We start from the raw sequence: 17,781 nt of genomic DNA on the forward strand, positions 1-17,781 counted from the left end.
CAGGAAGACTATCATGATCCATGATTTTTGATTTTACTTAGTAACTCAAAGGAGAAGTATGGAAGGATGTGTTTCACAAAGACTCCTACTCCCAAAAGATAGACAGTAATAAGAATAAAATAAATGTAAGGAGTTCAGCAAGAAGCATCTTGATCTGGTTTATCATTGTAAACAAAAAGAACACAGGAATGTTCCATGCCACACTGAGGGGGACATTTCAATGAGAACCGTGCTCCTCAAATTTTATGTGTTTACACATCACCTATGAGTAGATTAAAATACAGATTTGAATACAGAGGTGCAGAATGTGGTGCTAATACATTCTCTAACAAAGTCCAAGGTGATGCTGCTGCTGCTGGTCCAGGGACCACATGTTCAGGTGCAAGAATGTATATTAATAAGTGAAGACCTGAAATTTTTAGCTGAGATATTTGAGACATATTCATAGAGAAAATAAAAATACATCATCAGAAAATGCTAAGATGTTTGAGCCAAAGTTTTAGTTACGATTTATTGGATATCGGAGGCAGTCCCATTTAGTGATCCTATATCTTCTGAGGACATTTTTCAAGGCTTGTTTTACATCTTTGTTCCGCAGACTATATATCAATGGATTAAGTACTGGACTTACAAAGGTATAGAAGACAGCTATTATTTTGGATTCTTCGACAGTCTTATCGGTTGGTGGTCTTACATACATGCAGAAGAGCGTCCCATAAAACAGGGTCACGGCCATCATGTGGGAACCACAGGTGGAGAATGCTTTGCGCCTTCCTTCTGCCGATTTGATCCGGAGGATCGCACCGATAATGAAGGCATAGGACACCACGATGATGCTGAGGGAGGTGCAGAGGTTGAAGCCAGCTGAAACGAGCATGGCATGCTCTTTGATATAAGTATCAGAGCAAGAAAGCTTAATCAGTGGCGGGTCAGCACAGTAGAAGTGGTTGATGACGTTGGATCTGCAAAAGTTCAAGCGGAAGGTCAGGATGGCCTGGAACAGCCCATCTGAGAAGCCATAGACATAAGGACATGTGGCCAAACAGATGCAGGTACGCCTGGACATTTTCATACTATAGTGCAGAGGGTTACATATGGCCACGTAGCGGTCATAGGCCATCGCCGCCAGCATGTAAAACTCAGTGAGGAGAAGCGCGATGAAAATGTAACATTGTGTAAAGCAGCCAACAAAGGTGATGGTCTTCTTCTCTGATAAGAAATTAGCCAACATCTGTGGGGTTGCATTTGAGGTGTAACACAAGTCTACAAAGGCCAAATTGGTGAGGAAGAAGTACATGGGTGTGTGGAGGCGAGGCTCCAGTCTGATCAACAGCATCATGCCCAGGTTGCCCAAGAGGGTGACAAGGTACACAACCAGAAACAGCACAAAGAGGAGCAGCTGGAGCTCGGAGCGGTCTGTGAGCCCCAGGAGAATGAATTCTGTTATTGCACTGTCGTTGGTGAGGGACATTTTCGGAGCCTGAGTCTGCATTGCAAACAATGGAAATAAAGCAGTCAGGAAGGCACAATTCATATGTCTGTTTATTGAAATTATTTTCCCAACACATCTTCCATGGGTCATTCCAAATGAATATTACCATAAACAGAATTTGTCCTTTTATTAAGCCATTATTTCATTGGTCTTTGTATTGAATACTATTATATTTATCTCTATATACCTATAGTTATATTTATATTTGTATTTATAGTTTATATTTATAGCTATATCTATAGATAACTATACTTAATACCTATTGCATTATCCTCGTTTACAACTGAGCTACATGTCCCCTCTCTCCCTTCAATATTTTTTCCTTTCAAACTTTATTTTTTTTCCTATAAGGCATAATATGCTTTATGCTTCCAGCACAACTACATACCTCTAATTCACGTTGCAATGCATTCTATCATCTTTATGTATCTATTTTCCACTCCTCTCATACATTCCTTCCTCAGGGGCAGGTATAAAGTCCAGCTCTTTATCAAACTGACTTCTTAGCACATATTTATATACTTAATTTTAGGAAAGAAAAGAAAGAAAAAGGGTAATCATGAAAAACGGATTATTTACATATGTTTTAATCACCTCTGCATGACAATGGAGATTGTCATGTTGTCATGTCCTCTGAAAAATTAAGCAATTTTGAATTTCAGTGTATAAAGCAATAGATTGGAAGACTTCTTAATCAAGAAAAGTCACAGGAAATTTGTTTAAGGTAGTCTCATATGGGATATGGGGAACTTCATAGGTAACAATTATCCAAGAGGTTATAATGCAGATGTTACCAGAATCACAACTTTAAAAAGAATAGTCATTTTGGTCAAAAAAATTATGGCAAATAAATGATTGAAGAATCATCAAATCAAATGAATTCCCACTCAATATTCTGAGAACAGTCTACAGCAATGACATCACGTGCTAATAAAGAGGTAAATTTTGCATAGTCGGTATTTAAGTTGTTACAACTTGTATCTATCCAGAGGTATGACAATCCATATGGTTTTTTGCTCTGTTTTACATCATAAATAGCACTTAGTTTGCTCATCCTTTCTCAAATGCTTCTTTCTTGCCCTTCCTCGCATATTCAATTATTTTGCAACCTGCCCAATTCTTGTCTCATTTCAAGCTGAGTCACTTAAACTTACTTTAGTTTAGGTTTTATAGAGACAATTGCAATTTTGTGCTTTATCTCCTGTGTATAGAGGGAGAGTACTTAACATCTGTTGACTACACTAATATCACTTGCTGACAATGAGCAATGATCCTTAACCAAGAGTTACCTCATCTCCTCATTTGTAAGTGGGAATAATGATATCTGTTCTGTCTCCCTCAAGAGTCATTGAGATCCCCCCAGATCTCAAACAAAATGTCATGAAATAAGACTCATGTCATTAGGGACTGTCAATGCAAGAGTGAACAAAACTGCCTTCAAAATCCATGCCTTTCTGGCATTCACATACAGTGGCCAGACACATATTAGTGCTATGAAGTAAATGGTGTATCAAATGGAATTGTTATGGAGAAAAAGAAACTGGAGTTTTGTGGAGAGAATGTTCAACTTTTCAGTAGTAACATCAGTGAGGTACTTATAAAAAGGTGAACTTTTTAAGCAACAAATCGAAGGAGGATGAGAACAAGCAAGCTCATTTTAAGAATGGTATTCTAGAAAGGAGAAAGAACAGAGGCAAAGTTAACCTATACGATCTTTCTTTGGAACTACTGGTGATGTGTGTATGTGTACAGATTTCAGGCAGAGGAGTTCAGAACCTAAGCTTAGATGTTGCATTAAATATAAATGACTCCTTTCTTCAAAAGCCTGTTTCATCTCCAGTAATGAGTTCCTACCAAGATTATCAGTATCCTGCACTGCACAACAAGAGTCAGTAGATAGTTGCAGTGACCCGTCAAGAAGTGTCTATCAGGAAATTGCCCTTTAAGCAGTGTATTTGTTTAAATGACACACATCAGCAGAGTGGCTTAGAGATAATCTCATATTTGTTTGTACCCAGGGAACCCCAGAAAGAAGTAGATAGTGGTCCCCAAGACAGAGATAAATGGAGAGAAAATATCAGATGTGGGTGTTTCAGATTTATAAAGACACTACGGGAAATTGAACTGGAGGTACTTTTGCAAAATAACTCAGTTGTTGCATGTCATTTAATTACTGCTTATTGTATCTGAAAATGTCTTGACTCATGATCTGGGTGACTTGTGTGGGATCCAGAAATATCCACCTGAAAGTAGGGCAGAAGTTCTGATAATTGGGGAGAGGAAAAATAAAGATGAATAGCATGTGCTTACAGGCAAAGAACATCACAGAAGACTTAGCTACTTGTATCAGGCCAGAGCAAAAGGAGAGCATTCTGAACAATGTGTTGTTGGATTAGTGGTTTATTGATCATTGTTCAAAACTTATTAAGCATTTCAAGCTCAATAAGTATTAAACCTATCTAAACAGGTTTCTGCAACAGGTGGAGGTCAACTACACAAGTCTCTGGACAGTGAAGCATGGTATTCCTGGAACAGAGAGACTAACAGAACTAAAGATGGGGGATAGAGGGTGATCACCCTCACCCTTCTGAACAGAACAAGAAAAAAGAGTAAGGAAGATTAAATTAAAACCCAGGCAAGAATTCAGCCCTAGTGAGAATGTACTAGAGGGCAAGACAGCTCAGTGGTCACTCTATCTACAGAAATTTTGTAGCCCAATATATTTTAAGTGAATGACAAAGGTTTTTTTTTCTGAAAATAAAGTAAAGAAATAAAACTCTTAGAAAGAATTCATTGAAAAATTGGACATTTATCTTCTTTTTCCTCCTTTTTAAAATATAAACCTCATGAAATATTTAATGAAACCATTAAAACTATGGATCTTCAACCAGGATTAATACACAAGCTCAAAATCATTCCCAGAAAACATAGATAGATGATAGATAGATGATAGATGATAGATAGATAGATAGAGAGAGAGAGAGAGAGATAGATGATAGATAGATAGATAGATAGACGATAGATAGATAGATAGATAGATGTAAAGGACTCATTGATTACCTTGCTCTAACTACAAGAACTTTTCTGTTGGAGTAAGCTTAATCCCATTACTGAAAATGTCCTTGTATTTTTCTATATAAATAAAACATTTACCCTTTTTTGTTCTTTTGCCCGAGTGACTGCTCTTTAGAATATTATCCAGGGAGATCAATGAAACTTTCAATAATCATCTTGTCAGAAAAACTTACTGAATTCAAATTCAGGACGTGAGTACAGAAGGGACTGCATGGGAATATTTCCGGCAAACAAGGTGCAAATTTCTGTGCCTTAGTTTGACACTTCCAGCAATCTCCTCGTGTCTAAAACTAAAAAACATAAAAACACAAAGACTTACTTCTGATTGTAAAACGCACCAGTTTTTTTTCCACCTCTGATTGAGGAAGTTCACTGAGGCCTTTCTAAGCTGTAAAGTGTAGATGCATTTATACCAGGATGTGGGAGGTAGGGGCAGGTCTTAAAGTAAGTCTCAGAAGAATTTAAGAATAGCAGCAATGTGTGTTACATAGGGAATCTCCCCTGCGGGGATTCATTGGGACCCTCTGGGATCAGAAAACTAATCATATACCTCAGTCGTATTTTTCATAATTTCATATTTCCTATTTGCCCTAAGAGCTCTGGGAAGGGACACAAACATTTCATTCTCAGATTTTAACAATAGTCTTTTTATTCCTTATTTTCTCTTTCACCCTAAAACTGTTTGCTCTGTTAAAATCCAGAACTTTCAGAATGTCCCCTCCGATGAACACTGATGTCTTGGGGAGGGTCAATTATAAGCAGGATTGTGAAACACACAGGTCGTTGGCAAACACATGGTGAATATGTCCTATGCATGGACAACTTTCAGGTAGGTAATTTAAATGTCTTCAGAATAACTCTAAGTGGCAGGCGCTGCATCCTGAATTTTCAGATGAGGAAGAGAAGCTCCAATAAGGAGCACTGATGAACTAATTCCTTTTTTTGTCCAGATATGTTAAGTGGCAGGGTCTAGTTTGATGCCTATCCTCACATATGGAGTGGCCTCTGTTTTCAATTGAAAGTAAGCTGCCATTCCTCAACCTGCAGTCACTCTTTGTCCTTCCGTCCATCTCTGGTGATAAATATTCCTTGAGCTTCCCCTCCAGTTACCACCTTCCTCTTTCCCAGCACATCCAATTTGATTCTGGCAGTAGGAAAACTCAAACAGATGCCTTCTCCAAAGATGCTATCATTGCCTCCCTAGAACCAAGATTTACCTCCATCCTCCGTGGGCTCTTAGCACTCTGCTGCCCTCCCAGTCTAACACATTCTGTTTAATTATCTGCCAATATCTCTCTTGACCATGACACTGCAACGCTTACAAGAAAGAACTTTGATCTAGGCAGCTTGCATAGGCTCTGGTATAGGATTGTTGATCAGCAGACATTTGCTGAATACCTTAAGAAGTGTGCAACGTGTACTTAATTTTGTGAATCCACAGCAAGTCTTGATTATCCCTTCCCTGCTCATTTCAGGTTTTACTTCCTTCTCCTTCAGGAATGAAAGCTGTATGGAGATGAAGTGGAATGGGTGACTGCTTTGTTTAAGAACCATGGGAAAGAAATCAGAATGTAGCCGAGTGTTCAGGGTCATTATGGGAGATCCAGGCCACCCCAACCATTTTCCTTACATTGACTGTTGGTAAGACCTGGTCCTATCCTGGCTGCCTTGGCTAAAAGTCTGTGTGGAAGAAAACTGTAAAGTTATGATGGCTTGTGTTATGGCTTCCACCAGATGCTTCCACCAGGTCCCTAAGGGGACCCCACGGCTTTATGCCACACTGTACCCCTCATTGCCTCTTGTGTCTCTGGCTGTCCCACTGCTAAAATCCCACCAGAGCCTTCCACTAGTCCGGAGACCTCACTATCTCTAGCAATACTAGTCTTTTTGGATGTGAACGGCTCACCAGTCCCAACACATTACACTCTTCCCAGAAGGCAACTAGAAGATCAGAGCAGTGGAAACAGTCCCTCCCTGCAGAAACATCGGGGGGCCCTGAAGACGTCACTGAGGGAAACTAGGGGACCCATCTATTATGATCAGGAAGGCCAGATCCCAGGTGGCTAGATGTTTTTGTGTACCAACCCTTTACCACTATGGCCCTCCTAAATTGAAAACACCATACTCTCTCCTATACAGAGAAGCCTCAGGCTTATGGAACTAATGCAGTCCATAATTCAAACCCATAAACCAACGTGGATGGATTTCTGCCAATTACTCCTGACCCTCTTTGACACAGAAGAGCGTCACGAATTACGCAGTGACCCCTAACATGGCTAGAGGAGAATGCCCTGGTTGGGACGCTAGACACCCAGGCTTGTGCTTAGACTTACTTCCCTGGGGAGGATCTCAAATGGGACTCAGAAGACTCAATCATAAATGGGCTCATTAGGACTGAATGGTATCAAGAATCCTTCTAAATGGCATGAAGATGGGGGCGGGGAAAGGCCATGAATATGAGTAAAACATTAGAAGTGCTCCAGGGACCCGAGGAGAACCTGAGCCAATTCTATGAGAGACTAGGTGAGGCATTTTGTCTCTACACCCCTATTGAGCCAGAGGTGTCCATAAACCAGTGTATGGTCAACACAGCCTTCATAGGTCAGGCCAAAGGAGACATTCAGCACAAGCTGCAAAAGCTAGAGGGTTTTACTGGCATAAATGCCAGTTAATTGCTATAAGTAGCAACTAAGGTGTTTGCCAACCGTACCAAGTAGTGCTAAGGGAAGAGTACTGTAAGATGCAGAAAAAGGCAGAGTTGTTAGCTGCTGCCTTCGTGGAGCAGTTGGAATGCTTCTGGAAAGGTGACCCACAAGGACGAGGCTGGGGCCAAAAAGGGGAACAGCAGGGAGGATCATCTCACCCAGGACCAAAGCCAGGACAGGATGAATGTGTTCACTGTTGTCAGAAAGGGCCCTGGAAAATGACTGTTCCCTTGCATCTGGGTAATTCTCAGCAGAACCTCCAGCGAAAAGAAAGAGGCCATGTGGTCCAAGGCCAGTATCAAGCAGAATCAAGGACTCATTGGAATCCCGGAAGATGATTTTGTGGGGCTAAAAAGAGAAAAGAGTATGAGGAGGACCTAGACAGACGGGGCTTTATTTTTTAGGTGCCAGGGCTTATGGTCTGAATGAATGTGGGGGAATGACCCATAGACTTCATGGTAGATACTGGGGTGAAACATTCAGTGGTGACCTAACTCGTGGACCATGTTTCACAGAGACAAAACCACCACTGTGAGGACCATGGGCAATCAGATAGGCTGTCCCTTCCTGCTGCCCCTGCAATGTAATTTAGGCAGTCATGAACTCATCCATGAATTTCTATACCTCCTCCACTGCCCTGTGGCTTTAATGGGCCAAGACCTGTTGAAAAAGCTGTAAGCCCAGATAACTTTCAACTCCCATGGACAAACTGCACTACCCTACAAAATCCAGAAGCACAGATGATGACTTTCACAATTCCCCGAGGAGATGAGTGGTTTCTCTTCAGTCTCATGAAGAAGCCACAAAAGGGACCTAAATTGCCCTTCAGAGTACCGGGGCTGTGGGCTGAGGACTACCCACCAGGACTGGCCTGGAACATACCTCCTGGAAATGTAGAACTAAAGCCAGGGGCAAAGCACATCCACCAAAAACAATATTTCATCCCTCTTAAGGCACAGGTGAGGATACATAAGTGCCTGGAGAGACTTCTAAAATACGGAATCCTCTGACTCTATAAGTCATCTTGGAATGTACCTCTCCTACTAGTCCAGATCCAGGCACTAACGATTATTTGCCAGTACAAGACCTGCATGCGGTAACGAGGCCACCATCACCCTGCACCCAGCTGTACCAAAACCATACACTCTCTTGGGCCTTATCCCCACAAAAGCTGGCTTTTTCACATGCCTAGACCTCATGGATGCCTTCTTCTGCACCTGCCTGGCCCCCCCCCAGGGTCAACCATTCTTAACCTTCCAGTGGGAGAAACCTGGGAATGGTGACAAGATCTTGTTGACTTGGACTAGATTTCCTCAGGGGCTCAAAATCTCCCCCAACTATTTTTGCCACTGCATTAACCTCAGACCTAAGAACCTTCCTAGTGGATCAACAGGGCTGTCTTGCTTCAGTATGTAGATGACTTACTGCTGGCTGGAGGGTCTTGTGAGGATTGCATGAAAGGAACTCGGTAGCTCCTTACATTCCTATGTGAAACTGGCTATAAGATCTCAAGGACGAAGGCCCAAGTCTGTCAAAAGAAAGTCAATTACCTTGGTTTTCACCTCTCCCAATGGCAGCACCAACTCTGTCCAGAGAGAAAACAGTCCAATTGTTCGATCCAGCCCTGTCTACTGAAAATTAGGTTCAGGAGTTTCTCAGAGCCACAAGTTTCAGTAGAATCTAGGTACAGAACTTGTCTGTCTTGGCAAAACACATTTATGATGCTACAAATGGATAAAAGTGGAAAAGATATTTACAAATCACATATCGGATAAAGTGTTAGTCTCCAAAATTTATAAAGAGCTTATGAAACTCAACACCTCAAAAAAAAAAAAAAAAAAACCCAAAGAATCCACTGTAGAAATGGGCAAAAGACATGAATAGACACTTTTCCAAAGAAGACATCCAGATGGCTAAAAGACGCATGAAAAACTGTTCATCATCACTCATCGTCAAGGAAATACAAATCAAAATCACAATGAGATACCACCTCACACCTGTCAGGATGCTAAAATTAACAACTCAGGAAAAACAGATGTGGGCAAGTATGCAGAGAAACGGGAACCCTTTTGCGCTGATGGTGGGAATGCAAAATGGTGCAGCCACTCTGGAAAACAGAATGGAGGACTCTCAAAAAAACAAAAAAACTACACTATTACCCAGCAATGGCACTCTCAGGTATTTATCGAAAGCATATAGATATGCTCTTTTGAAAGGGCACATGTACCCCAATGTTTATAGCACTGCTATCCACAGTAGCCAAAGTATGGAAAGAGCCCAGATTTCCATTGACAGATGAATGTATAAAGAAGATGTGGTATATATATACAATGGAGTATTGCTTGTCAATGAAAAGATTAAAACCTGCCATTCACTCTAGTGAATGGAATTAGAGTATAGTATGCTAAGTAAGATTAGTCAGTCAGAGAAAGACAAATATCATATGACTTGACTCATATGTTAAATTTAAGATACAAAACATATGAACATAAGGGAAGTGAAACAAAAATAATATAAAAACAGGGAGAGGAACAAAACATAAGAGACTCTTAAATATAAAGAAAAATCTGAGGGTTGCTGGAGGGGCTGTGGGTGGGGACATGGGCTAAATGGACATGGGACATTAAGGAGGACACTTGTCAAGATGAGCACTGGGTGTTATAAATAATGGATGAATCATTCAATTTTACTCCTGAAATCATTATTGTACTAGATAATGACCTATTGTTTAATTAACAAAATAAATATAAGCAACTGAGCTGAAAGCACCTTTATCCTGTTTATTGTTGTAAACAATAAGAACACAGGAATGTTCCATGCCACACCGAGGGAGACTTTTCAATGAGAACAGTGCTTCTCAAATTTAATGTGTTGACACATCACCTATGAGTAGATTAAAACACAGATTTGGATACAGAGGTGCAGAATGTGGTGCTAATACATTCTCTAACAAAGTCCAAGGTGATGCTGCTGCTGCTGGTGGTCCAGGGACCAAATGTTCAGGTGCAAGAATGTATGTTAATAAGTGACGCTCATTTTTTTCCCCAGACCTGAAATTTTTAGCTGAGATATTTGACACTTATTCATAGAGAAAATAAAAATACATCATCAGAAAATGCTAAGATATTTGAGCCAAAGTTTTAGTTACGATTTATTGGATATCGGAGGCAGTCCCATTTAGTGATCCTATATCTTCTGAGGACATTTTTCAAGGCTTGTTTTACATCTTTGTTCCGCAGACTATATATCAATGGATTAAGTACTGGACTTACAAAGGTATAGAAGACAGCTATTATTTTGGATTCTTCGACAGTCTTATCGGTTGGTGGTCTTACATACATGCAGAAGAGCGTCCCATAAAACAGGGTCACGGCCATCATGTGGGAACCACAGGTGGAGAATGCTTTGCGCCTTCCTTCTGCCGATTTGATCCGGAGGATCGCACCGATAATGAAGGCATAGGACACCACGATGATGCTGAGGGAGGTGCAGAGGTTGAAGCAAGCTGAAACGAGCATGGCATGCTCTTTGATATAAGTATCAGAGCAAGAAAGCTTAATCAGTGGCGGGTCAGCACAGTAGAAGTGGTTGATGACGTTGGATCTGCAAAAGTTCAAGCGGAAGGTCAGGATGGCCTGGAACAGCCCATCTGAGAAGCCATAGACATAAGGACATGTGGCCAAACAGATGCAGGTACGCCTGGACATTTTCATACTATAGTGCAGAGGGTTACATATGGCCACGTAGCGGTCATAGGCCATCGCCGCCAGCATGTAAAACTCAGTGAGGAGAAGCGCGATGAAAATGTAACATTGTGTAAAGCAGCCAACAAAGGTGATGGTCTTCTTCTCTGATAAGAAATTAGCCAACATCTGTGGGGTTGCATTTGAGGTGTAACACAAGTCTACAAAGGCCAAATTGGTGAGGAAGAAGTACATGGGTGTGTGGAGGCGAGGCTCCAGTCTGATCAACAGCATCATGCCCAGGTTGCCCAAGAGGGTGACAAGGTACACAACCAGAAACAGCACAAAGAGGAGCAGCTGGAGCTCGGAGCGGTCTGTGAGCCCCAGGAGAATGAATTCTGTTATTGCACTGTCGTTGGTGAGGGACATTTTCGGAGCCTGAGTCTGCATTGCAAACAATGGAAATAAAGCAGTCAGGAAGGCACAATTCATATGTCTGTTTATTGAAATTATCTTTCCCAATACATTTTTCATGGGTCATTCCAAATGAGTATTACCATAAACAGAATTTGTCCTTGTACTAAGCCATTATTTCATTTGTCTTTGTATCGAATTACTATATTTGTCTCTGGATCCCTAAAGTTACATCTATAACTATACCTATAGATAGCTATACTTAATGCCTATTCCATGATCCATGTTTACAACTGAGCCTCATGAACCCCTCTCCCTTCAATATTTTTGTCCTTTCAAACTGTATTTTTCTTATAAGGTATAGTATGCTTTATGCATCCATCACACCTACATATCTCTAATTCACCCTGTAACATATTCTATCACCTTTTTTATCTACTTTCCATCCTCATATAGTCCTTCCTCCAGGACAGGGACAAAGTACAGCTCATTATAGAACTGTGACTTCTTAGCACATACTCCATACTGAATTTTAGGAAAGAAAATAAAGGAATAGTGTAAGCATGAAAAATAGATTACTTATACATGTTTTACTCATCTCTGTATCCCAAAATCATAATGTCAAGTCCTCACGAGAATTAAGAACTTTTTAAATTTTAGTGTACAAAACAATTGCTTGGAAAGCTTTTTAATCAAGAAAAGTCACAGAAAATTTGTTTAATGTACTCTCATGTGGATATGGGGATCTTAATATGTAAAAATTATCCAGGAGATTATAATGAAGATGTTACCAGATTCACAATTTTAAAAAGGATATTCACTTTGGTCTAATAAAATTATGACAAATAAATGAGTGAAGAATCATCAAATCAAATGAATTCCCACTCACTATTCTGAGAACAGTCTACGACAATGACATCATGTGCCAACAAAGAGGTAAGTTTTGCATAGTTGGTATTTAAGTTGTTACAACTTGTATCTATCCAGAGGTATGACAATCCATATGGTTTTTTGCTCTGTTTTACATCATAAATAGCACTTAGTTTGCTCATCCTTTCTCAAATGCTTCTTTCTTGCCCTTCCTCTCATATTCAATTATTTTGAAACCTGCCCAATTCTTGTCTCATTTCAAGATGAGTCACTGAAAACTACTTTAGTTTAGCTTTTAGAGAGACAATGGCAATGCCATTTTGTGCTTCATCTCCTTTATCCAGAGGGAGAGTACTTAACATCTCTTGACTACACTAATATCATTTGCTGATAATGAGCAATGAAACTTAACCATGAGTTACTTCATGTCCTTATTTGTAAGTGGGAATAATGATACCTGTTCTGTCTCCCTCCAGAGTCATTGTGGACCTCAAACTAGATGTTCATGAAATAAGACTCATGTCATTAGGGACTGTCGATGCAAAAGTGAACAAAACTGCCTTCAAAATCCATGCCTTTCTGGCAGGCACACACAGTGGACAGACCCAATACTAGTGCCATGAAGTAAATGGTGATTCAAATGGCATTGTTATGGAGAAAAAGAAAATGGAGTTTTGTGGAGAGGATGTTCAACTTTTCAGTAGTAACATCAGTGAGGTACTTATGAACTGGTGACCTCTTTTAGCAACAAACTGAAGGAAGAGAATAAACAATAAGCTCATTTAAAGAAGGGTGTTTTAGGAAGGAAAAAGATCAGAGGCAAAGTTATCACATGCGATCTTTCTTTGGAACTGCTGCTGATGTGTGTATGTGTACAGATTTCAAGCAGAGGAGTTCAAAATCCAGGCTTAGATGTTGCATTAAATGTAAATGACTCACTTCTTTGAAAGCCTGTTTTATCTCCACCTATGAGTCCCTACCAAGGATATCATTATCCTCCACTGAACAACAGGAGTCAGGGGATAGTTGCAGTGTCTCTTCAGGAAGTATCTAGCAGGAAATCACCCTTTAAACAGCATATTTCTATAAATGCTACAAATCATCAGGGTGGCTTAGGAGATAATCTCATATTTGTTTGCGCCCAGGAAATCCCAGAAAGAATGTAGATAGTGGTTCCCAGGACAGAGACAAATGGAAAGAAAAATATCAGATGTGGGCATTTCAGATATAATTATAAAGACACTAGAGGGAATGAACTTGAGGGGTATATTTGCAGAAAAACTCAAATGTTGCATGTCATTTCATTACTGCCTATCAGATATGAAATGGTCTTGACTCATGATCTGTGTGACTTGATGAGATCCAGAAATATCCACTTGAAAGTAGAGAAGAAGTTCTGATAAGTGGGGAGAGGGAAAAATAATGAATAACATCTGTTTACATTGAAAGAGTGACACAGAAGACCCAGCTGCCTGTATCAGGCCAGAGCAAAAGATGAGCATTGGAACAATGGGTTGTTGGTTTATTTAGTTTACAACCTGGGAAAGCCTCTACCGTTTGGAGGAAGAACAATCAAAGGAGTCCTAAAAGGACAGAAGAAAACTGCAAATGGTAAAACCCAGAATAAGGATTAGCTACACAATATACAGGGTCCAATGCAAAATAAGAATGTAATTGATCATTGTTCAAAATTAGTAAGCATTTCAAGGTGGTGACAGCAGAGCATAAAACCTATCTAAATAGGTTTCTGAAACAGGTTAAGGTCAACTGCACAAGTCGCTGGCCAATGAAGCACGGTGTTCCTGGAATGCAGAGACTAACAGAACTGAAGATGGTGGATAGAAGGTGATCACCCTAATCTCTGTGAAAAGAAGAAGAAGGGGTAAGGGAAAAAAAAAAATTAAAACCCCAGCAAGAATTCAGCCCACTGAGAATGTGATAGAGGACAAGAGAGCTCAATGGCCAAGGTGTCTACAGGAATTTTGTAGCCCAATCAATTATAAGTGAATGACAAAAGACTTTGTTTCTGGGAAAAAAACCATAATGTGAAGTTAAGAAAACTCTTACAAGGATTCATTGAAAGAATGGTCCTTAAGCTTATTTTTCCTCCTTTTTTGAAATATAAATCTCATGATAAACTTAATGAAACCATTGAAACTATGGATCCTCAACTAGAATAAGTGTACACACTTATATTTTGCCAAAAAATAGATTGACGATGATGATGATAGGTAGATGATAGATAGATAGATAGATAGATAGATAGATAGATAGATAGATAGATAATAGATGTAACTACAAAAAATTTGGGGGGGGGGATAAGCTCCATTTCATCCCTGAAAATGTCCATGCATTTTTCTATGGTGGTAGAACTTTTACGGTTTTTGTTCTTTTGCACCAGTGACAGCTCTGTAAAATATTACCCAGGGAGATCAATGGAAATGTCAATAAGCTTCTTGTCAGAAAAACTAATTGAGGTTTAAACTCAGGACCTGAGCACAGAAGGGGTTGCATGGGCATATTTCTAGCAAACAAGGTGCAAATTTCTGTGCCTTAGTTTGACACTTTCAGCAATCTCCTCCTGTCTAAAAATAAAGAACATAAAAACACAAGACTTACTTCTGATTGTGAAATACACTTATTTTTTTCACCTCTGATTGAGGAAGTTCACTGAGGCCTTTCTAAGTTGTAAAATGTAGCTGCATTTATACCAGGATGTGGGAGGTAGGGGCAGGTCTTAAAGCAAGTCTCAGAAGGATTTAAGAATAGCAGCAATGTGTGTTACATAGGGAATCTCCCCTGCGGGGATTCATTGGGACCCTCTGGGATCAGAAAACTAATCATATACCTCAGTCGTATTTTTCATAATTTCATATTTCCTATTTGCCCTAAGCGCTCTGGGGAGGGATCCAAAAAGTTTTATCTTCAAAATTTGACAATGGTCTGATTTCCCATTTTTTTCTTTCAGCCTAAAACTGTTTTCTTTCTTAAATCCAGAACTCTCAGAATGTCCCCTCTGATGAACGTCAAAGTCTTGGGGAGGGTCAGTCATAAGCAGCGTTGTAAAACTTGCAGGTCATTGGCAAACGCCTTGGTGAGCACTTTCTACATGTGGACAGCTTTCACGTAGGTAATTTAATGTCCTCAAAATAACCTTAAGGGGAGAGGACTCCATCCTGAACTTTCAGCATAAAAGACAGAAACTCCACTAAAGGAATATTGATGGACTAACTCCTCCAGTGTCAGGTAGCACCTAAGGGGCAGGGTTAAGTTTGATGCCAGTCCTCACATACGGAGTAGACTCTGTTTTCAATTGAAAATAGCGGCTGTTCCTCAACCTGCAGTCATACATTGCCCTTTGCCCATCTCTGCGTGTAAATATTCCCTGAGCTTCCCCTCGAGTTACCACCTTCCTCATTCCCAGCAGATCCAAGTTGCTTCTGGCAGTAGAAAAGGCTCAAATAGATGTCTTCTCAAAAGATGCTTTCTCTGCCTCCACAGAACTGAGTTTGACCTCTCTCCTCCATGTGCTCTTAGTGATCTGCCCCCCATCCTAGTCTAACACACTCTGTGTAATTTACTGCCAATACCTCTCTTGACACCGCTACATTGCATCCTTATGGGCAAAAACTGATCTCTGCAGCTAGCATGGGCCCTGGGATATGATCGCTGATCAACAGATACTTGCTGAATAACTTAAGAAGTGTGCGTTGTGTACTTAATTTTGTGAATCCACAGCAAGTCTTGGTTATCCCCTCGCTGGTAATTTCAGGTTTTATTGAGCATACTTCTTTCTCGCTCAGAAAGGAAAACTGCAGGACAACAAAGTGGAATAAGTGACAAATTTATTTAAGAAACCATAGGAAAGAAATCACAATGAGGGTAATTAAATATAGGTGATAGACACGGAACAATTACTATATGCTAGCCATTAGGCCTAGCAACTCACAAGCATGAGTTTACTTATCCCTCACACAACTCTATAGAACATTAGCACTATTATCTTCATTTTACAGATGATAAACTGAAGCAAGAACGGATTAAGTAGTTTTCTCTAGTAGATGCAAATAGTGAACTGTGAGCCTGGCATTCAAGCAGGTCATTCAGTAGTTCTTGATATCATGTTGTTGATAGTTTAGCAACAAAATATGACAAGTTCACATGATGCTAAACATTCTCCAGGTTAACTGGCCTTCATTGATTCATATACAGGGTTAACAGGCATTAGGGAAACTTTGTATTTACTGCTGTACTGTCAATGTGGAGAGTATAAGAGAAAGTCAAAATATTTGTGTCCTTAAAGAGTTTCTGCTTCATGGTGGGAGGGATGTGTAGGAATATGTAGTTTCACTGTGCATTTTCTTTTTAAATGTTTTTAAATATTTAAAATTGTACTTTTAAAATATTTTATTTTGTGGATATGCAGTGCAATATTGGTTTCAGAAGTAGAAATCAGTGATTCATTATTTACATACAAACCCAGGGCTCATCACACAAGTGCCCCCCTTAATACCCATCACCCATTAAACTCATCTCCTGCCCACTTCCTTCGGTCAACCCTCAGTTTGATCTCTAGCATTAAGACTCTATCCTAGTTTCTTTCCCTTTGTACTCTTTCCCTGAACCCCATATGTTCATCTCTCCTCTTTCTTAAATTCTACATATGAGTGAAATCATGTGATATTGGTCTTTCTCCAATTGACTTATTTTGCTTAGCATTATACATTCTAGCTCCAGTCACATTGTTGCAAATGGCAAGATTTCTCTTCTCTCTCTCTCTCTTTCTCTCTCTCTTGAAATAGAGAATTTGAACAGACCTATAACCAGCAAAGAAATTATATCGGTTATTCAAAATCTCCCAACAAATAAGAGTCCTGGTCCAAATGGCTTCCCAGAAGAATTCTACCAGACATTTAAAGAAGAGTTAATACATATTCTTTTCAAACTGTTGAAAAAATGGAAATGAACAGACAGCTTCCAAACTCATTCTATGAAGCCAGCATTACCTTGATTCCAAAACCAGACAAAGACTCCCCTAAAAAGGAGAATTATAGGCCATAGACCAATATCCCTGGTGACATGGATCGAAAAATTCTCAACAAGAGACACAAATTGAATTCAACAGTTCATTAAAAGGATTATTTACCATGATAAGTGGGATTTATTCCTGGGCTGCAGACCTGGTTCAATATGCATAAATCAATCAATGTGATACAAACATTAAGAAAAAAGATAAGAACCATATGATTCTATCAATAGATGCAGAAAAGGCATTTGACAAAATATAGCATCCATTCTTGTTAACAAAATCCCCAACAAAGTGGGGATAAATGGAATTTACCTCAACATCATAAAAGCCATATATGAAAGACCCACAGATAATATTATCCTCAATGGGGAAAAACTGAGAGTCTTTTCCCTATAGTCAGGAAAAAGATAATGATGCCCACTCTCACCATTTTTGCTTAATATAGTACTAGAAGTGTTAGCCTCAGCAATCAGACAACAAAACAGATATAAAGGTATGCATATCATCAAGGAA

At 39.8% G+C, this 17,781-nt stretch overlaps 1 protein-coding gene across 1 annotated transcript; it reads right to left on the minus strand.

Annotated features, from left to right (window-relative positions):
• Positions 1-499: 499 nt before the first annotated feature.
• Positions 500-11,384, minus strand: LOC120225858 (olfactory receptor 5M11). Its single transcript, XM_039224041.1, has 2 exons — positions 10,785-11,384; positions 500-1,480 (listed from the first exon to the last, which is right to left on the minus strand). Exons 1-2 carry the CDS (start codon positions 11,382-11,384, stop codon positions 500-502), a joined length of 1,581 nt encoding a protein of 526 aa, XP_039079972.1.
• Between the last annotated feature and the right edge of the window lie 6,397 nt (positions 11,385-17,781).

This window comes from Hyaena hyaena, unplaced genomic scaffold (genome assembly GCF_003009895.1).
Source record: "Hyaena hyaena isolate Hyena2069 unplaced genomic scaffold, ASM300989v1 scaffold_1535, whole genome shotgun sequence".
Lineage (NCBI taxonomy): Eukaryota > Metazoa > Chordata > Mammalia > Carnivora > Hyaenidae > Hyaena > Hyaena hyaena.